This window comes from Nerophis ophidion, linkage group LG15 (assembly GCF_033978795.1).
Source record: "Nerophis ophidion isolate RoL-2023_Sa linkage group LG15, RoL_Noph_v1.0, whole genome shotgun sequence".
NCBI classification, from domain to species: Eukaryota; Metazoa; Chordata; class Actinopteri; order Syngnathiformes; family Syngnathidae; genus Nerophis; species Nerophis ophidion.
This window is the reverse complement of record NC_084625.1, coordinates 51,416,203-51,439,070: the sequence shown is the minus strand read 5'-3', so window position 1 is coordinate 51,439,070 and position 22,868 is coordinate 51,416,203. Positions and strand designations below refer to the sequence as shown.

At 43.2% G+C, this 22,868-nt stretch overlaps 1 protein-coding gene across 8 annotated transcripts in view; it reads left to right on the top strand.

Annotated features, from left to right (window-relative positions):
- The window catches only part of rab18a (RAB18A, member RAS oncogene family), a 204,476-nt gene that overhangs the window by 6,404 nt on the left and 175,204 nt on the right, over positions 1–22,868 (top strand). For 6 of the 8 annotated variants that reach the window (XR_009809885.1, XR_009809882.1, XR_009809884.1 and 3 more), the window contains exons 2-8: positions 2,660–2,715; positions 8,825–8,886; positions 9,094–9,166; positions 9,285–9,403; positions 11,456–11,522; positions 14,482–14,616; positions 22,703–22,838. Coding sequence is in view for 1 of the 8 variants with exons in the window: in XM_061922358.1 (XP_061778342.1) it covers positions 2,660–2,715; positions 8,825–8,886; positions 9,094–9,166; positions 9,285–9,403; positions 11,456–11,522; positions 14,482–14,651 (547 nt within the window). In the remaining 7 variants the exon portion in view is untranslated. Of the gene's footprint in view, positions 1–2,659; positions 2,716–8,824; positions 8,887–9,093; positions 9,167–9,284; positions 9,404–11,455; positions 11,523–14,481; positions 22,839–22,868 lie in introns of those variants that run through there. The other 2 variants (XR_009809881.1, XM_061922358.1) reach the window with 2 other exon arrangements.

Here is a 22,868-nt window from a genome sequence, read left to right as displayed (position 1 = left end):
CGGATTTAGCCATTCCTTTACCACTTCTGACGTGTGTTTGGGGTTATTGTCCTGTTGGAACACCCAACTGCGCCCAAGACCCAACCTCCGGGCTGATGGTTTTAGCTTGTCCTGAAGATTTTGGAGGCAATCCTCCTTTTTTTTATTGTCCCATTTAAAGCACAAGTTCCATTGGCAGCAAAACAGGCCCAGAGCATGGTACTACCACCACTATGCTTGACAGTAGGAATGGTCTTCCTGGGATTGAAGCAGGGGTGTCAAACCCAAATACAGAGTGGGCCAAAATTTTAAACTGAACGAAGCCGCGGGCCGAGGTTGAACAAATTAATCCTTTAATATGGACCCAAACAAGTTTTGCATTGAATATTGACCAAGCAAGGCTTATATAACTTTATAGTGACATGCAAAATCGAGTTTTAAATAATAATAAAAAAATATCAATGGCATATCAAATAAAATTAAAAATACAAATTGAATGCCTCTTTTCGGCGGCGGGTTTGAGTTGGGTCGGGGTTTGGTGGTAGCGGGGTGTATATTGTAGCGTCCTGGAAGAGTCAGTGATGCAAGGGGTTCTGGGTATTTGTTCCATTGTATTTATGTTGTGTTACGGTGTGGATGTTCTCCCGAAATGTGTTTGTCATTCTTGTTTGCTGTGAGTTGACAGTGTGGCGTATATTTGTAACAGTGTTAAAGTTGTTTATACGGCCACCCTCAGTGTGACCTGTATGGCTGTTGACCAAGTATGCCTTGCATACACTTGTGTGTGTGTATGAGCCGCATATATTATGTGAGTGGGCCGGCACGCTGTTTGTATGGAGGAAAAGCGGACGTGGTGACACCTAGAGAACGCCAAAAGCAGTGCTTTTACGGCCCGCCCCCAATATTATTGTCCGGGTGGAAATTCGGGAGGGGCACTGAACTTCGGGAGTCTCCCGGGAAAATCGGGAGGGTTGGCGAGTACGAGTATTACTGGTGAGTGCGGTGTTACAGCGGCGGGCCAGCTCTAATGTTAATTTGATATTGCCTCAAGGGCCAAATGAAATTACACGGCGGGCCAGAGTTTGACACCATGGATTAAAGGCTTCACCTCTTGTCTTCTAAACATATTGCTTGGTATTGTGGCCAAACAGCGCAATAATTGTTTCATCTGGCCACAGAACTTTCCTCCAGAAGGTCTAATCTTTGTCCATGTGACCTGTTTCCTTACTTTCGCAAAGCAAAAATTATTGGAAAACTATTTAAAAAGAGATTGAACAAATTCATAAATGAAGTGGAACACTCACAGAACCGATACGGAGCCAACGTCGATGTCATTAATCTAAATAACGTGAGAGATGACCAATGTTATATATGGATTGGTCATTGGTCAAGAAATCTGCGTTCAAAGGACTCCGGCTTATTAGTGATTCCCAAAGCCCAAAAAAAGTCTGCGGGCTATAGAGCGTTTTCCGTTCGGGCTCCAGTACTCTGGAATGCCCTCCCGGTAACAGTTCGAGATGCCACCTCAGTAGAAGCATTTGAGTCTCACCTTAAAACTCATCTGTGTACTCTAGCCTTTAAATAAACCTCCTTTTTAGACCAGTTGATCTGCCGTTTCTTTTCTTTTTCTTCTATGTCCCACTCTCCCTTGTGGAGGGGGTCCGGTCCGATCCGGTGGCCATGTACTGCTTGCCTGTGTATCGGCTGGGGACATCTCTGCGCTGCTGATCCGCCTCCGCTTGGGATGGTTTCCTGCTGTCTCCGCTGTGAACGGGACTCTCGCTGCTGTGTTGGATCCGCTTTGGACTGGACTCTCGCGACTGTGTTGGATCCATTATGGATTGAACTTTCACAGTATCATGTTAGACCCGCTCGACATCCATTGCTTTCGTCCTCTCCAAGGTTTCTCATAGTCATCATTGTCACCGACGTCCCACTGGGTGTGAGTTTTCCTTGCCCTTATGTGGGCCTACCGAGGATGTGGTAGTGGTTTGTGCAGCCCTTTGAGACACTAGTGATTTAGGGCTATATAAGTAAACATTGATTGATTGATTGATTGTACAGATTCAGTACAATGGGGCGGTTAAGCTCGGTTGGTAGAGCAGCCGTGCCAGCAACTTGAGGGTTCCAGGTTCGATCCCCGCTTCTGCCAACCTAATCACACCGTTGTCTCCTTGGGCAAGACACTTTACCCGCCTGCTCCCAGTGCCACCCACACTGGTTTGAAAAATGCAACTTAGGTATTGGGTTTCACTATATAAAGCGCTTTGAGTCACTAGAGAAAAGCGCTATATAGAAATAATTCACTTCACTTCACTACAAACAAATGTCTTAGAAAGGGGTAGAACTAAATAAGATCTGCCTCTTCCTACTCCTTTTTGTACACGGGAAACTGGAAACGTGATGTATCCTATTGTAATTGTGTGCATGCTCGATTAACTACGACCATAAAGTTGCTTAGACGCTGGCAGTAAATACCGTTGATGTATTTCACAATGAACTTTGTCTTTTGGACCACAACCTGACAATGATGTCATCTTGCCATTAGGCAGCCTCTGCACATGGCAGACATTATACATGTAGGATTAGATAAGTGTGTCTGTATCAAGTTATTAGCGAGTCCACCTGCTGGTGATTTGAAAATGTTTTAAGCCTTCTGTTTTCTCCATCCTCCCACCAGCCTCCTCCTCAGATTCACAGATGACACATTCGATCCAGAGCAAGCCGCCACAATAGGTGAGTAATCACGCTGAGCTCATTTGGCAAATGGAGAAAACAGAAATGGACCAAAATGTGACATAAACCACATTAATTTAACACAAGGCAAGATCTGACATTTCAACAATAGCATCGAGTACATTTACTGGACATTCAGTTGACCAACATGTTGGGGAATATAGTGGATTCAAACCAAAGTGTGACTACAAGTAAAGTGTATTTTAGGGCTTAAAAAGAAACTGACAAGAACTAAATAAATAAAAAAATTCTGTTGGATACGGCCTTTTTTAAATATTTCGATACACCTCTTGTCTTCTAAACATATTGCTTGGTATTGTGGCCAAACAGCGCAATAATTGTTTCATCTGGCCACAGAACTTTCCTCCAGAAGGTCTAATCTTTGTCCATGTGACATGTTTCCTTACTTCCACAAAGCAAAAATTATTGGAAAACTATTTAAAAAGAGATTGAACAAATTCATAAATGAAGTGGAACACTCACAGAGAACCGATACGGACCCAACGTCGATGTCATTAATCTAAATAACGTGAGAGATGACCAATGTTATATATGGATTGGTCATTGGTCAAGAAATCTGCGTTCAAAAGACTCCGGCTTATTAGTGATTCCCAAAGCCCAAAAAAAGTCTGCGGGCTATAGAGCGTTTTCCGTTCGGGCTCCAGTACTCTGGAAAGACCTCCCGGTAACAGTTCGAGATGCCACCTCAGTAGAAGCATTTAAGTCTCACCTTAAAACTCATTTGTATACTCTAGCCTTTAAATAGACTCCCTTTTTATATATATGTGGATATTTTGCCTTAGCCTTGAATGAACACTTGATGCATATAATCACTGGAGCATGATGATTCTATGTGTCTACATTAAACCATTCTTCATACTGCATTAATATATGCTACTTTTAAACTTTCATGCAGAGAGGAAAATCACAACAAAAAGTGTATTTATGAAACAGTTATTGGCACAGTGGCACAAACATTCATGTCATTTCTAAAACAGAAAGTGCAAGATTGTCAGAGACATTTTAAAACAAGCTATTAGTCCAGGGCAGGGGTGTCGCCAGACATATTTCACTGGGGCACGTGCCCCACTGTTGATCTGCAGTGCCCCAGTAAAAAATTCACCAATAAAAAAAAAAATGCTTCAGAGTTTTAAGTCTACATAACATAGACAACAGCGCACATACTACTTAGTATGGTAATTGATTGCTACTGTATTCACTCCACTAACAATGAGCACATGGCTACTTAATATGGTAATTTATTCACGTGTGGATCGAGACTTCGGTTGAGAGAGAGAAAGAGGGGCTGCGAATCACTGCGTGAGGCAGGTAACGTTAGCCAACAAAAATTTGTTAATTACATTATTTTGATTTTGATTTGACTCAAACTGTAACTCCTAGATGGATATCAGAAAGTTATTGGCCCACAGCAATGAAGAAGAAGCGAGGAATGAGAGATGTAAGCTAGCTAGGCAACTGTGTGAGAACGTCTACTCCAATATCACCATATAGTCATTTTCTACATCGATATATCGCCCAGTCCTAGTTGACAGAAGTAATTTATTTGATTATTTTCTGGTATTTCACTCTTTTTACTGACTGTGTGAGGGACTGCAAGTTCACTGTTGTTTCCAGGAAAATAAACACAGTCATTTGTCATTTATCGCAGTCAATGGCCACGATTAACACATTTCCGCATGATTATTATTAATAAATGAAAAAAAAGGTTCATATTTGAAGCATAAATAAATGTCTGCGACCTTTTTTTCAACATTGTTAGAGCCATCTAAACTTGAAATGACACCCATGTAGTCACCTTTACTATAGCTGCCAACTCTTCAGGATTCTGAAGAAGACTGGTGGAAATTGCAAATCGTCCTTGTCATCACCAATCAATCAATCAAGGATTATTTATATAGCCCTAAGTCACGAGTGTCTCAAAAGGCTGCACAAGCCACAACAACAGCCAAGGGGAAGGAAAAACTCACAACCCAGTGGGATGTCAATGTGAATGACTAAGAGAAACCTTGGAGAGGACCGCAGATGTGGGTGACTCCCCCCTAAAATTAGTTTGACACCCCTGGAATTAGGGAACCATTAACAAAACTGGCAAATAATTCCCAGGGATTTAAACACTTGGAGCCGGTTCTAAACAAGAACTTTCGATTCCCATCCCTAATAATGAAGTTAATGTAATACTATGGGCTTCACGGTGGCAGAGGGGTTAGTGCGTCTGCTCAGCGATTTGGGTCTTTTAAAGCAGCCCTAAGTAACTTTTCAACCTTCATAAAATATTGTCATAACTTTTGGGAGGGTACATGGACTTACAACTAGTTGAAAGACACCTCTGTCAAGGCCTGAGGGCGTCTGTATCGCTCTCACTGGCACAGAGCGACTTTGAGGAGGGTGGCAGGAAACCCGCCACACAAAAAAACTACAAATGTGCTGACTTGCTTCACGGCATAGGCCACTCCTCTTTCCCCATTCGTTGCAAAGCAAACACCTATGTGCAATTACTCCTCTCATGGCCTCAACTGTAAAACAACCAAAGAAACAAAAAGTTTTGCCTGAGAAGACAAAATGAGAAAGTGGGTCCTTCAGTGGCTTCACGGTGGCAGAGGGGTTAGTGCGTCTGCCTCACAATACGAAGGTCCTGCAGTCCTGGGTTCAAGTCCAGGCTCGGGATCTTTCTGTGTGGAGTTTGCATGTCCTCCCCGTGAATGCGTGGGTTCCCTCCGGGTACTCCGGCTTCCTCCCACCTCAAAAGACATGCACCTGGGGATAGGTTGATTGGCAACACTAAAATTGGCCCTAGTGTGTGAATGTTGTCTGTCTATCTGTGTTGGCCCTGCGATGAGGTGGCGACTTGTCCAGGGTGTACCCCGCCTTCCGCCCGATTGTAGCTGAGATAGGCGCCAGCGCCCCCCGCAACCCCAAAAGGGAATAAGCGGTATAAAATGGATGGATGTAATACTGTAATTCATATCATACACAATCCATCCATCCATTTCCTACCACTTGTCCCTCTCTGGGCCACGGGGTAATTGGAGCCTGTCCCAGTTGTGCCCCGCTGGAAGGCAGGTTACACCCTCATCTCAGACAGACAACATTCACACCCGCACATGTCTTTAGAGGTGGGAAGAAGCTGGAGTATCTGGAGAGAACCCATCCATCATCTTCCGCTTATCCGAGGTCGGGTCGCGGGGGAAGCGGCCTAAGCAGGGAAGCCCAGACTTCCCTCTCCCCAGCCACTTCGTCCAGCTCTTCCTGGGGGATCCCGAGGCGTTCCCAGGCCAGCCGGGAGACATAGTCTTCCCAACGTGTCCTTGGTCTTCCCCGTGGCCTCCTACCGGTTGGACGTGCCCTAAACACCTCCCTAGGGAGGCGTTCGGGTGGCGTCCTGACCAGATGCCCGAGCCACCTCATCTGGCTCCTCTCCATGTGGAGCAGCAGCGGCTTTACTTTGAGTTCCTCCCGGATGGCAGAGCTTCTCACCCTATCTCTAAGGGAGAGACCCAAACTCATTTGGGCCGCTTGTACCCGTGATCTTATCCTTTCGGTCATGACCCAAAGCTCATGACCATAGGTGAGGATGGGAACGTAGATCGAAAGGTAAATTGAGAGCTTTGCCTTCCGGCTCAGCTCCTTCTTCACCACAACGGATCGATACAACGTCCGCATTACTGAAGACGCCGCACCGATCCGCCTGTCGATCTGGAGAGAACCCAATAAACCTAATTTAACACCGAAATTGGGCCCAAAAGATGTAAAATATACATCAAAAAACTTAAAAAAAAAAAAATAAATCTATATCTACAAAATAGTGCGATGTTGCGAGGCACGGCTGTATTCAAAATATTGTGCAAGGTCAAGGCATGGGGGGCTCCTGTTGAACTTGGCAAACTGGGATTCTCTGACAACCAGATGTCTGCGCTGAAGTTAAGCCCCTCTTTGTTTACTTAAGATTCAAACAAAGTCACTTTTAATCTCCCACCGCTCTTTTACAGCGAAAGTATTGGTACCATCTGGAGCAATAAGGTCAAGTCGGTTTCTGTCATTTGTCACATTAACTTGTTGACACAAATCTCGATTGTGTTATGTTACACAGTCACTCTGGACCTTAACGAGCTGCAATGCTAATGACGCATTATTATAGCAGCTGCTCGCCAGTCAGTACCAAAAAAAAAAAGTTTGTATTAAGAAGAGCATTCATGAACTCGCTGAGACGTGTCAAACAGCAGTTACGTGTCTGCTGACTGGCAAGAAGAATGCAGGATTTCAGAAGTTATTAACAATATTTACTTCACATGGAATCATGTCTAGCATCTAATACAGCAATTATTTCGACTCGGGGGGGGCTAAATTTAGAGAAGAAAATCTGGCCTGGGGCCGGTATATCGATTTTTAGGAAAACCAATACAGAACCCCACAATAAAGTCTGATTACCGTATTTCCTTGAATTCTTGTAAGATTTTTTTTTTGTTTGTTGCCCTTTTTGAGAAAGAAAACTTTTTTTCGCACAAAATATGCAATATTCTCCCCCTCAAATATTTCAAAGTGGAAGTAATTGGAGCCTTCAATAAGTCATTAACAGTCCACATGGCAGCTTTGTGTTATTAGTGTCAACATTGCCATTTTTTTCTTGTTATATTTCATTTGTTTAACTTTTTTATGATTTACATTTTTATCGTAGTATTTTCCGAATGTGCCGGGGGCCGTTAACAAATTAGCTGGGGGCCACAATTTGGACACGCCAGGTCTAGTCTCTTACGTGAATGAGCTATATAATATTATTTGATATCTTACGGTAATGTGTTAATAATTTCTCACTTAAGTCGCACCCCTGGCCAAACTATGAAAAAAAACTGCGACTTATAGTCCGAAAAATACGGTAATAACTTTAATAAATACACTTTTGGTTGTGATTTCCCTCTCTGCATGAAAGTTTAAAAGTAGCATATATTAAGAAGAAGGTTTGAATGTAGAAACAGAATCATCATACTGCTGTGATTACAGTTGGGCAAAAAAGTATTTAGTCAGCCAGCGATTGTGCAAGTTCTCCCACTTAAAATGATGACAGAGGTCTGTAATTTTCATCATAGGTACACTTCAACTGTGAGAGACAGAATGTGGAAAAAAAAATCCAGGAATTCACATTGTAGGAATTTTAAAGAATTTATTTGTAAATTATAGTGGAAAATAAGTATTTGGTCAACCATTCAAAGCTCTCACTGATGGAAGGAGGTTTTGGCTCAAGATCTCAGGATACATGGCCCCATTCATTCTTTCCTTAACACGGATCAATCGTCCTGTCCTCTTAGCAGAAAAACAGCCCCAAAGCATGATGTTTCCACCGCCATGCTTCACAGTAGGTATGGTGTTCTTGGGATGCAACTTATTCTTCTTCCTCCAAACACGACGAGTTGAGTTTTTACCAAAATGGATTGGGAGAATGTCATGATGTCGGATGAAACCAAAATAGAACTTTTTGGTCAACTCGTCGTGTTTGGAGGAAGAAGAATACAGAGTTGCATCCCAAGAACACCATAACTACTGTGAAGCATGGGGGTGGAAACATCATGCTTTGGGGCTGTTTTTCTGCTAAGGGGACAGGACGATTGATCCGTGTTAAGGAAAGAATGAATGGGGCCATGTATCGTGAGATTTTGAGCCAAAACCTCCTTCCATCAGTGAGAGCTTTGAATGCTTGACCAAATACTTATTTTCTACTATAATTTACAAATAAATTCCTGGATTTTTTTCCACATTCTGTCTCTCACAGTTGAAGTGTACCTATGATGAAAATGACAGACCTCTGTCATCATTTTGAGTGGGAGAACTTGCACAATCGCTGGCTGACTAAATACTTTTTTGCCCCACTTTATATGCATCAAGTGTTCATTCAAGGCTAAGGCAAAATATCCACATATAGATCGTGTATCAAGATATTTAAAAAAGGCCATATCGCCCAGCCCTACTTTCAAATGACATCAGAGACTCCCTGCAGATCTTGGCAAGTTGGACATTTAAGTGTTTTTGTCTTGAAATGGTCAGCTTGTCAATGGTGTAGCAGCTGAAGTCTCACACGGGCTGCTTTTTCGTTGTCTAGGTGTTGACTTCAAAGTGAAGACCATCTCTGTAGACGGCAACAAGGCAAAGCTGGCAATATGGGTAAGTGTGCACAAAGTATTTTAGGAACAGTCAAGCACAGAAAAACTGGGAGTTCATTTACTGAAGTTCCTGCTAGTGTCCAGAAGATGGCACTCATGTGACACCATTTGCACCGAGATTCTCTTTGCAGCTTTTGTCAAGTCTGCTTTGGCCTCTGCTCCGTTCCAACTCCTATTTTCCCTCTTTGAAGATGGTTTTGTGTTGCAGGACACGGCTGGACAGGAGCGCTTCAGGACCCTGACGCCCAGTTACTACCGAGGTGCCCAAGGAGTCATCCTAGGTAGGACAGTTATCACAAAGCAGCATAACGGTCCAAACACAAGTTCATGACAGGGCCTGAATGTGTGAACTGTGTCATTCTATTCACCTCAGCACATATCTCTGTTTTTTTTGTTCAGTGTACGACGTCACAAGACGAGAAACCTTCACCAAACTGGAGAACTGGCTCAACGAGCTGGAGACGTACTGCACAAGGAATGACCTTGTGAAAATGCTCGTTGGAAACAAAATTGATAAGGTGAGCGGACTTCTGCTTGTTTTTCTTCCATTATTATATTATCCAAATTCAATTCATCGTCCTCCGCCTGCCACAGAAATCCCAGTTTGATTTGGACCAGGTTCAAGTGATGTGTATTGGGAAGAGTACTTCTAGTCAGCTGAATTAGGGCCATACATTTTGCACTTAAAGTCAACTTTTAAACCCAAAAATCAAGTTTTGTTGTTGAATAGGGGCTTCACGGTGGCAGAGGGGTTAGTGCGTCTGCCTCACAATACGAAGGTCCTGCAGTCCTGGGTTCAAATCCAGGCTCGGGATCTTTCTGTGTGGAGTTTGCATGTCCTCCCCGTGAATGCGTGGGTTCCCTCCGGGTACTCCGGCTTCCTCCCACCTCCAAAGACATGCACCTGGGGATAGGTTGATTGGCAACACTAAATTGGCCGTAGTGTGTGAATGTGAGTGTGAATGTTGTCTGTCTATTTGTGTTGGCCCTGCGATAAGTTGGTGACTTGTTCAGGGTGTACCCCGCCTTCCGCCCGATTGTAGCTGAGATAGGCCCCAGCGCCACCCGTGACCCCAAAAGGGAATAAGCGGTAGAAAATGGATGGATGGATGGATATATATATATATATATATATATATAGATAGATGGATCGATAGATAGTACTTCATTGATTCTTTCAGGAGAGTTCCCCCAGGAAATTATAAATACATATATATATACACACACATATACATATATATACATACACACACACACACATATATATGTATGTATATATACATACGTATGTACATACTATATATATATTTATATATACATACATATACACACACATATACATATATATACACATATATATATATATATATATATGTATGTATGTATGTATGTATGTATGTATGTATGTGAATGCGTGGGTTCCCTCCGGGTACTCCAGCTTCCCCCCACTTCCAAAGACATGCACCTGGGGATAGGCCCCTCCCACTTCCAAAGACATGCACCTGGGGATAGGTTGATTGGCAACACTAAATTGGCTCTAGTGTGTGAATGTGAGTGTGAATGTTGTCTGTCTATCTGTGTTGGCCCTGCGATGAGGTGGCGACTTGTCCAGGGTGTACCATGCCTTCCGCCCGATTGTAGCTGAGATAGGCGCCAGCGCCCCCCGCGACCCCGAAAGGGAATAAGCGGTAGAAAATGGATGGATGGGTGGATGTTGTTGAATATTGAAAAATACATCAATGTATGTATTACAAAAATTGCACACATTAATTTCCAGTGTTTTTCAACCACTGTGCCGCGGCACATTGTCTGATATGACCCACATTGATGCGATTGACCCGCTCGACATCCATTGCTTTCGGTCCCCTGGGGGGGGGGGGGTTGCCCACATATGCGGCCCTCTCCAAGGTTTCTCATAGTCATCATTGGACGGCGTGGCGCAGTGGAAGAGTGGCCGTGCGCAACCCGAGGGTCCCTGGTTCAATCCCTACCTAGTACCAACCTCGTCACGTCTGCTGTGTCCTTAGCAAGACACTTCACCCTTGCTCCTGATGGGTGCTGGTTAGCGCCTTGCATGGCAGCTCCCTCCATCAGTGTGTGAATGTGTGTGTGAATGACGGGTAAATGTGGAAGTAGTGTCAAAGCGCTTTGAGTACTTTGAAGGTAGAAAAGCGCTATACAAGTACAACCCATTTATCATTGTCACTGTCGCCGACGTCCCTCTGGGTGTGAGTTTTTCCTTGCCCTTATGTGGGCTCTACCGAGGATGTCGTTGTGGTTTGTGCAGCCCTTGGAGACACTTGTCATTTAGGGCTATATTAATAAACATTGATTGATTGATTGATGTGCCGTGGGAAATTATGCAACTTCACCCTATTGATCCCAAAAATATTTTTTGCAAATCAATAATTATAATCTGCAAATACTGTGGCAGTGGACCGCTGAATATATCCTTATGAATTCATAGTGTTCTGTTCTTTACACAAAAAAACAACAACTTCCCCGCCCCCCCCGTGCCCAGAGAAGCTCACAGCAGTTGACGGCTCCGCCCGCCTACTTTTTTGTTTCAGGAAAACCACGAGCTAGACAGGGCAGAAGGGCTGAAGTTTGCAAGAAAACATTCCATGCTGTTTATAGGTAAGCCAGGAGGATTCCCTCCTCTCCTAAGACCCACTGGGCATGTGTTACTGCACTTTTTTGGAAAATGTTTTGTAGGGGAGTCCATTTATTTTGAAAAGTCTTTTTTTTGGAATTATGCCTATCGTTCACAATCATTATGAGAGACATGATTTTTTTGCATTATAAATATTAGATAAATGCAAAGTTTTCTTACAATGGAGCCTATAAAGCCGTTAAAAACATCCCAACACCTCCTTTTAGGTTTTATATGCATAATGTAAGTATTTGTCATTTAGTAACAATTATGATAATATTTATATTTACGTATGTTGATCATTTTAAGCATACCCGGTGCTTTAATTTAATGTTCACTTTTTTTGTTTCTTCATCACTGATTACTCTGTAGAGTTTACGAGCGTCAGCAAACATATTAAAATATCACTTACTGTACAATGTCTGCGGTCACAAATATGTTCATATACAGTGTTCCCTCATTTTAACGCGGGGGTTACGTTCCAAAAAATACCTACTTTAGGTGAAATCCGTGTAGGAAAGGTTGATTTTTTTTCTTTTTTCTTTTTTTATGTGTTCGTTTATTTTATTTGTTTTGTTTACTGTTTTTTTCATTTACAGGATGTTATTTTTTTTTCATTTACTGTCCATGTTTTTGCATTTACAGGTTGTTGTTTTTTATGTTTTTTTCATCTACAGTACTGTATTTTTTTTTTTCCGTTTCTTATATATGTTCTAAGTTTGTAAAACCCCTAACCACACACTTTTCTCTCGTTTAAATACTCTCAAAGTTCAAACCTTGGTGGATTTAGAAAAAAATAAGTACAGTACTCAACTGTATTAAAGAATAAAACGAAAGACCAAAACCTGTTTTTTAGGGCTGTAGGATTTTTTGAGCCCAGGTTTTATCATAAATCTTTTTTACACATAACCAGAGTCACACAATCTTTTTTGGGCCTTAAATCCTACGTTTTTAGCTTTGTCCTGCATCATAAAGGTGCATTTAGAAATAAGCCTGTCTCATCCATATTAAACACTCCTTCACGATTACATCCCCCATCACAGTATACATTCTGCACTGTACAGGACACATGGCATGAAGAAGATTGACTGACAATGATCTACAGTCCTTTAGCGAATCAAGACGCAGAACACAATGCGCATTAATTCGTCTAATTCAGATGAAAATGACTCATAATCCTCACGGAGAAAAAGGGTGTGGTGGTGACATAGCATCTTTTCATGTCGTTTTTGGCCATCGTCGAGTCCTAAATGGCTCTCAAAGTGTACCAAATTGTCGGAATACTTACTCAGATGTCTTCTGTCCAAGTGAGATACATGATTTATGATCTACAATAAACTCCCAGGGAGCACGGAAGCAGCAAACACTCTATCAGCATCAGAAATACTTCATTAATCCCCAAGGGGTATTTAAATTTTCAGCGCAATCCCATTCAAATTTAGACAAACATTACAGGGAGACAGAACAGGATCGCTGACGGGTCTGCCAACTTCTGGCGCCCCTCACCAAAAAGTTAAAATACAGGTAAACAATCGGGGGGTGAAAAAAAAAAGGTCTAAGCCTGGGCCCCCGGAGAGAGGGTCCAAACAGAGGCCAAGGGAAAAAACAACTCATAGCCAAACCACACATCCCTCTTACACACATGTAAGAACATCAAAGGACATTAAAGTAACATAGATAGTGGATTTCACTATGTAAAGCGCTTTGAGTCACTAGAGCAGGGGTAGGGAACCTATGGCTCACGAGCCAGATGTGGCTCTTTTGATGACTGCATCTGGCTCTCGGATAAATCTGAGCTGACATTGCTTAACGATAATTAATAATTCCACTTGTCATTACAGTGTTAAAAATAATGTTCAAAATATAAAACATTCTATTGCATTTTAATCCATCCATCCGTTTTCTACCACACCTGTTCAAGAAATTGCGTTAATGGTAAGAAGTTATTTATTTATTATTAGTTAGTGTGGGGCTTGCCCTCCTGGGGGTTATTCAGACCACCAACCACTGACATCAGAGCCTGCTTCAGGGTTACAATATTGTTTTATTTTTCAATAAGTCTCTCAGTTGCTTTCCAGCAATTGTATTTTTTCTCTTTCGTTCTCGCTTGCGCTCTGGCTCCAGCCCCAACCCTGTCTCTCCGCCTGGCTGCTGCTAATAACAGAGCGACAGGTGATTAGATAACAAGGCCCAGGTGGGTCATCTACGCACCTGTCGCTGATTTTGAGGCTGGTCCTGGCACACCCCAGTTTGCTGCAGGCCAGCAGGCCACACCCCCTCCACAGTTATCTTCAGAATAACAATGTTATTACAAAGAATGAGAGACTTATTATACTCTAGAAATGTTGGTCTTACTTAGAAATGCATGCGTTTAGTTGTATTCAGCGTTAAAAAAAAATAATATATGGTTCTTACGGAAATACATTTTAAAATATTTGGCTTTTTGGCTCTCTCAGCCAAAAAGGTTCCCGACCCCTGCACTAGAGAAAAGCGCTATATAAATATCCTTCACTTCACTTCACTAAAGACATTAAAAGAGCAGAGCTGATGCAACCAGACACTTCTACATACAGCTAGGAATAAAAGTAAAAGAAACATATACACTGTGGTGTTCATGGCCAAAGACAGGAGCAGACCCAACAAAGCAACCAAGAGAGCCGTTTTTTATTTATTTATTTTCTCTCGATGTCTGCAGTTTTTGAATGGTTATCAATTGGATTTTATTGGCGAATTAGAGGAGCTCCCATTGGCTCCGTTGTGAGCGGACTTTTATTTACAAGTTAGAATGCATGAAACAAAGTATCCGTCCGTCGTCATGTCTTTAATAATTATTGTGAACCATTGGCAAAATCACCCAAAAAAGTGGAGTTCTCCTTTCAAAGAGTCTACTCTCCCGCATCACCTTCTTCTCACTTAATCCTCCGTGTTGAACTCTGCTGACAGAGGCAAGCGCAAAGACCCGGGATGGTGTCCAGTGTGCCTTTGAAGAGCTGGTGGAAAAGATCATCCAGAGTCCAGGGTTGTGGCAGAGCGAGAGTCACGGCAGGGGAGTGCAGCTCACCGACGAAGACGCAGGAGGTGACTCCTGCGGTGGATTCTGCTCACTGGTCTAGACAACAGACACGCACACACAGAACAATTTTGCAGCATACAGGTGTGAGTACCCCACACACGGCTTCCATCCTCACTCGTCGTCTTGTCCTGAGCCAAGTACCCAGACTGCGGCCTGGACCGTCCACACAGACTTTACTGTTTGCACACCTTCCGGTAAAGCTGCGCTTCTAATGCAAAAAGACGCTGCGCCTCGGTCCTGACAACGCGGGAGTGCGCTCGTCTGGCCTCCCGCCTGCTTTGGCGTTGGTGGAAGTGGCGAGACAATGGGAGGAATAGCAGTTTACACTCTGCAACACACTCGTATCAAAAGGGAGACACCACGACAAGGTCAACCAAAGTGTGGAAGAAAAGACGAGTTATATTGACCGAGGGTAACTTTTTGTTGAATCTTGCTTGAGCTGGCTTACCTGTGCGGAACGCTCGCTGTTTGGACAAAAGTATTGGGACCGCCCTTCCTCCTAGACCACCTGGCTCCTCTTGGGTCATCTGTGAGTACTGTTTGGAATCAAGTAAATGTTCAGTTCAGTTTATTTTCAGTCTAACAAAAACATATTCAAACATGGATCAAGATTCAAAAATGAATAACATGACTGAAACAGGCCCAACATAACATTTTTTACATTCAATTAAGTTATCCATCCATCCATTTTCTACCGCTTATTCCCTTTTGGGGTCGCGGGGGGCGCTGGCGCCTATCTCAGCTACAATCGGGCGGAAGGCGGTGTACACCCTGGACGAGTCGCCACCTCATCGCAGGGCCAACACAGATAGACAGACAACATTCACACTCACATTCACACACTAGGGCCAATTTTAGTGTTGCCAATCAACCTATCCCCAGGTGCATGTCTTTGGAAGTGGGAGGAAGCCGGAGTAATACATACATTGATGTATTTTTCAATATTCAACATCTATCCATCCGGGCTTCACGGTGGCAGAGGGGTTAGTGCGTCTGCCTCACAATACGAAGGTCCTGCAGTCCTGGGTTCAAATCCAGGCTCGGGATCTTTCTGTGTGGAGTTTGCATGTTCTCCCCGTGAATGCGTGGGTTCCCTCCGGGTACTCCGGCTTCCTCCCACCTCCAAAGACATGCACCTGGGGATAGGTTGATTGGCAACACTAAATTGGCCCTAGTGTGTGAATGTTGTCTGTCTATTTGTGTTGGCCCTGCGATGAGGTGGCGACTTGTCCAGGGTGGATCCATTCATCCATTTTCTACCGCTTATGGATGGATCCATCCATCCATCCATTTTCTACCGCTTATTCCCTTTCGGGGTCGCGGGGGGCGCTGGCGCCTATCTCAGCTACAATCGGGCGGAAGGCAGGGTACACTCTGGACAAGTCGCCACCTCATCGCAGGGCCAACACAGATAGACAGACAACATTCACACTCACATTCACACACTAGGGCCAATTTAGTGATGCCAATCAACCTATCCCCAGGTGCATGTCTTTGGAAGTGGGAGGAAGCCGGAGTACCCGGAGGGAACCCACGCATTCACGGGGAGAACATGCAAACTCCACACAGAAAGATGCCGAGCCTGGATTTGAACCCAGGACTGCAGGACCTTCGTGTTGTGAGGCAGACGCACTAACCCCTCTGCCACCGTGAAGCCCTCAATTAAGTTACCTTTTCTATTAATTTTGTAATACAAAAAGAAATATAGTCATTCAGCATTTACATTTAAGTTGCCCTTTAACAAATAATACAAAAATATGTACTTACACACATGCGCTTTTTTGTAAATAGATAAACATACATCCATCCATCCATCCATCCATTTCTACCGCTTATTCCCTATAAACATACATACCTTCTAAATACAACATTTAACCAAACAAACATACATTTCTAGTTCACATAACTTTTTAAAATACATTGTGACACGTTCTTTTTGAAATTAAATACTGAGTCACTCATTTTTATTTCTTTACCAACAGAATTCCACAAATGAACACCGAGAACAGATAAACGTCTACGTTTAACAACTAATCTTGCTTTTGGTCAAATAAACTTAGATTCATCTCTTAGATTGTATTTGCCGGTCTGTAGAGAGAAGTATTTTTGAATTCCTTCTGGAAGAGTATTTATTTTTGCTTTGAACATTATCTATGTTATTTTATAATGAACATAATCTTGAAATTTCATAAGTTTTGATTTAACAAATAATGGATGGGTGTGGTCATAATATCCTGCTTTATTAGCCGTACAGCAAAACAATATCATTAATTATGGTTTTAAAAGTGGGTTCCCCAGAGTTCTACACAGTATGTCATGTATGGAATGTGTAATTGTATCCACGTGACTCACAATACGAAGGTCCTGAGCAGTCCTGAGTTCAATCCTGGGCTCGGGGTCTTTCTGTGTGGAGTTTGCATGTTCTCCCCGTGACTGCGTGGGTTCCGTCCGGGTACCACCGCCAAAGACATGCACCTGTGGATATGTTGATTGGCAACACTAAATGGTCCCTAGTGTGTGGATGTTGTCTATTTCTGTTGGCCCTGCGATGACGTTGCGACTTGCTCAGGGTGTACCCCGCCTTCCACCCGAATGCAGCTGAGATTGATTGATTGATTGATACTTTTATTAGTAGATTGCACAGTTCAGTACATATTCCGTACAATTGACCACTAAATGGTAACACCCCAATAAGTTTTTCAACTTGTTTAAGTCGGGGTCCACTTTAATCAATTCATGGTAAATAGGCTCCAACGACCCCAAAAGGGACAAGCGGTAGAAAATGGATGGATGGATATTGTGTTGCAAAGGAACCAAACAAAAGGAAAAACTACCATTGGTTCTCTTTCAAATCCTTTGGCTTTTGGCTTCCAAACCCCTCCTATGTCCGATATATGTTTGTAAACAATATAGATACCGCATTTTTCGGACTATAAGTCGCACCTGCTGAAAATGCATAATAAAGAAGGAAAAAAACATATAAGGTAAGGTTTATTCAGGTGTACTGGAGAGGAGGCTACGCCGGATAGTCGAACTTCGGATTCAGGAGGAACAGTGTGGTTTTCGTCCTGGTGGTGGAACTGTGGACCAGCTCTATACTCTGGGCAGGGTTCTTGAGGGTGCATGGGAGTTTGCCCGACCAGATTTGGAGAAGGCATTGGACCGTGTCCCTCGGGAAGTCCTGTGGGGAGTGCTCAGAGAGTATGGGGTATCGGACTGTCTTATTGTGGCGGTCCGCTCCCTGTATGATCAGTGCCAGAGCTTGGTCCGCATTGCCGGGAGTAAGTCGAACACGTTTCCAGTGAGGGTTGGACTCCGCCAAGGCTGTCCTTTGTCACCCATTCTGTTCATAACTTTTATGGACAGAACTTCTAGGCGCAGTCAAGGCGTTGAGGGGTTCCGGTTTGGTGACCGCAGGATTAGGTCTCTGCTTTTTGCAGATGATGTGGTCCTGATGGCTTCATCTGACCGGGATCTTCAGCTCTCGCTGGATCGGTTCGCAGCCGAGTGTGAAGCGACCGGAATGAGAATCAGCACCTCCAAGTCCGAGTCCATGGTTCTCGCCCGGAAAAGGGTGGAATGCCATCTCCAGGTTGGGGAGGAGACCCTGCCCCAAGTGGAGGAGTTCAAGTACCTAGGAGTCTTGTTCACGAGTGAGGGAAGAGTGGATCGTGAGACGGTGCGGCGTCTTCAGTAATGCGGACGTTGTACCGATCCGTTGTGGTGAAGAAGGAGCTGAGCCGGAAGGCAAAGCTCTCAATTTACTGGTCGATCTACGTTCCCATCCTCACCTATGGTCATGAGCTTTGGGTCATGACCGAAAGGATAAGATCACGGGTACAAGCGGCCGAAATGAGTTTCCTCCGCCGTGTGGCGGGTCTCTCCCTTAGAGATAGGGTGAGAAGCTCTGCCATCCGGGAGGAACTCTAAGTAAAGCCGCTGCTCCTTCACATCGAGATGAGCCAGATGAGGTGGTTCGGGCATCTGGTCAGGATGCCACCCGAACGCCTCCCTAGGGAGGTGTTTAGGGCACGTCCAACCGGTAGGAGGCCACGGGGAAGACCCAGGACACGTTGGGAAGACTATGTCTCCCAACTGGCCTGGGAACGCCTCGGGATCCCCCGGGAAGAGCTAGACGAAGTGGCTGGGGAGAGGGAAGTCTGGGTTTCCCTGCTTAGGTTGTTGCCCCCGCGACCCGACCTCGGATAAGCGGAAGAAGATGGATGGAAAAACATATATAAGTCGCATTTTTTGTGGAAATTTATTTGATAAAACCCAACCAAGAATAGACATTTGAAAGGCAATTTAAAATAAAGAATAGTGAACAACAGGCTGAATAACAACTGAGAAGGTGCCTGCTATGTTAACCTAACATATTATGGTAAGAGTCATTCAAATACTTATAACATATAGAACATGCTATACCTTTACCAAACAATCTCTCACTCCTAATCCATAAATCCCATGAAATTTTATACGTCTAGTCCAGGGGTAGGGAACCTATGGCTCTAGAGCCAGATGTGGCTCTTTTGATGACTGCATCCGGCTCGCAGACAAATCTTAGCTGACATTGCTTAACACGATAATTATGAATAATTTCGCTGGTAATCACAGTGCTAAAAATAACGTGCAAAATATAAAACATTCTCATGCATTTAAATCCATCCATCCGTTTTCTACCGCACCTGTTCAAGAAGTCGCATTAATGGTAAGAAGTTATTTATGTCACGATGGGGGGGTCGCAGCTTGCTGCAGGGTCGTTCCCCCAGGAAGGCAGACGGACTACTCGGGACATGGCATTTAGGTAAAAACATGATTTAATTTAAACTAAAAAAAGATACAAACAAAAATAGTTCACAGTAGAGGCACAACTTGGGCTAAGGAACAAAGCTAACGCATAAACAGACTATGAACATAAATCAAACAAAACTTACTTGGCATGGCATGAAGCACGAAACTATGGCAAGGCATGAAACAAGTCAGCACAGAGCAAGAAAAGATCACATTGACGCCAGGGCGACTGCCTGGCAAAGACAAGCTTAAATACTGCCTCTGATTAGTGCTCGGGAAGCAGGTGAGCAGGCATTTTGTCCACCAGAGACAGTTGGACAAAATGAGTAACCAAGGAAACCGGACAAGGGAGTGGAAAAAAACAGGAACTTAGAGTCCAAAGGACAAACAGCACATGGCCAAGCAAAAACATGATCAACAGACATGACATTTGATTTATTATTGGTTAGCTTCAGAATAACAAAGTTATTAAAAAGAATAAAAGACTTATTATAATACTCTAAAAATGTTGGTCTTACTTAAAAATGTACACATTTAGTTGTATTCAGTGTTAAAAAATATGATATGGCTCTTACGGAAATACTTTTTGAAATATTTGGCTTTCATAGCCAAAAAGGTTCCCGACCCCTGGTCTAGTCTCTTACGCGAATTAGCTAAATGATATTATTTGATATTTTACGGTAATGTCTTAATAATTTCACACATAAGTCGCTCCTGAGTATAAGTCGCACCCCCGGGCAAACTATGAAAAAAAAACTGCCACTTATAGTCCGAAAAACACAGTTGCACTGCAGAAATGTTATTCATAGAATATAAAATGGAAAATACAGCTACTTATTAATACTATCCATATCTGGATGGATCTGCCCAGCCCTGCTGGACCTTGCGTCGTGCATCCAGGTACAGCTGCTCTTTGGCACAGAACACAGAACTTGTCCAAACAAAAGCATATTGCAGGATGTAAGGGCCTGATTTGTGTCCCAAAACTTTTGTCCATCACTTATACCTAGGACATGTTGCTGTAGGGAAGTTCTTCAATGCCAAACCGTCCTGAAGTCCCTCCCAACACTTTGAACTATTTTCTCGCAGTATCAGGACTTAAACAAGTGTTTCGGAGGACATTTGGCCACTTCTGTTGACTTCAAAGAACGTCAGTGTTTTGTTTTGGAAAAAACCCAAAAAGGATCAGCGAAACACTTTTCCACCCAACATCAATGAAAAGGGGAAGGCGTTGAATCCCCGTGGTGCTGGAATGGAGTCATTCACAGAGATGGTATCAGCGGTACCGCTCACAGCGCTGCGGTCTGTCACACTAAAGGGAAAGTCTTTTAATATTGCACAGGCTTGCTTTCCCCTAAATTTGGAGAGTCAAGAAAGGCTGTGATTTGCTAATGGGTTTAGCAGTTCAGAACCTGGGAGATGTCCAGTTAGTCTGCGCCTCTGATCTGGTTGTTAAAACAACATGAATACTACAATGTCCAAGGGATCACTTGCATGAGGAACTGTCCGTGCCATTCTTTGCCTGGTCCGTCCACTTAAAGGCCTACTGAAATTACATTTTTTTATTTAAACGCTGATATCAGCTCCATTCTATGTGTCATACTTCATCATTTCGCGATATTGCCATATTTTTGCTGAAAGGATTTAGTAGAGAACATCGACGATAAAGTTCGCAACTTTTGGTCGCTAATAAAAAAGCCTTGCCTGGACCGGAAGTAGCAGACGATGTGGGCGTGACGTCACGGGTTGTGGAGCTCCTCACATCCGAACATTGTTTACAATCATGGCCACCAGCAGCGAGAGCGATTCGGACGGAGAAAGCGACGATTTCCCCATTAATTTAAGCGAGGATGAAAGATTTGTGGATGAGGAAAGTGAGAGTGAAGGACTAGATGGCGGCATAGCTCGGTTGGTAGAGTGGCCGTGCCAGCAACTTGAGGGTTGCAGGTTCGATTCCCGCTTCCGCCATCCTAGTCACTGCCGTTGTGTCCTTGGGCAAGACACTTTACCCACCTGCTCCCAGTGCCACCCACACTGGTTTAAATGTAACTTAGATATTGGGTTTCACTATGTAAAGCGCTTTGAGTCACTAGAGAAAAGCGCTATATAAATACAATTCACTTCACACTTCACTAGAAAGAAAGAAAAAAAGAACATAAATAAATAAGGCATAAATAAGGCAGCGAAGGACTAAAAAGAAAGAAAAAAAGAACGTAAATAAATAAGACATAAATAAGGCATAAATAACAACTGAGAAAGTGCCTGCTATGTTAACATAACATATTATGGTAAGAGTCATTCAAATAACTAAAACATATAGAACATGTTATACCTTTACCAAACTATCTCTCACTGCTAATCGCTAAATCCCATGAATACTTATAAAAAAAGACTAGACTGCAGTGGAAACGATTCAGATGTTATTAGACACATTTACTAGGATAATTCTGGAAAATCCCAATCTGTTTATTGTGTTACTAGCGTTTTAGTGAGATTATATGGTCGTACCTGTACAACCTGAAGGTCGGCCCCGCACCTTTCTTCAGCACCAGTCGACTGGTGGTGGCGATGCCCATCTCTGCCCTTCGCAAATGGACCCTCTTCGAACCACGATCTTTCGAAATAATCGCTTCATAATAAACTGTACTTTGTGTGTGTGGTCCAATCCGACCGTGTTCGCTTGACATCTCTGTTCCATAGTAAAAAGCTTGACTGTCATCTTTTGGGAATGTAAACAATGAAACACCGGCTGTGTTTGTGTTGCTAAAGGCGGCCGCAATACACCGCTTCCCACCTACAGCTTTCTTCTTTGACGTCTCCATTATTCATTGAACGAATTGCAAATTCAGCAATACAGATGTTCATAATACTGTGGAATTATGCGATGAAAATGGATGTGTTATAGCTGGGAACGGTGCTGGAACAACAATGCGTGACGTTTTAGCATGATACTTCCGCGCAAAATTAAAAATTGCAATTTAGTAAAGTAAAGCGGCCGTATTGGCATGTGTTGCAATGTTAATATTTCATCATTGATATATAAACTATCAGACTGCGTGGTCGCTAGTAGTGGCTTTCAGTAGGCCTTTAACTTTAGCTGAAAGTAAAAGAGCATTCTGGTTTTAGCTTTTAACTCAAAATTGTTTTTTTTTGTCTGTTCAGAGATATGAGCCATTAATATTTGTGTACATTTGGTGTATTTTAGGAATTAGACGGAATCCTTGAGATGTAAAACTGAATGTAAACATACAAACTGCCCTATGTATTAAAATTGTCTTTTTCTCCCCCCCCCCCCTACAGTCCTGCAAACGTCAGGCTTGGTTGATGCAATAAAGTATGAAAAGGAAGACGTTATGTGGGTGATGTTTGTGAGCGCCTCCGGAGAAGACGAGTAACAGGTCCGTCATGGTTGCCGTGTTGGAAATGTCGCTGTTAGGTGAGGGCTTCTTCACATTCCGCTGCCTTC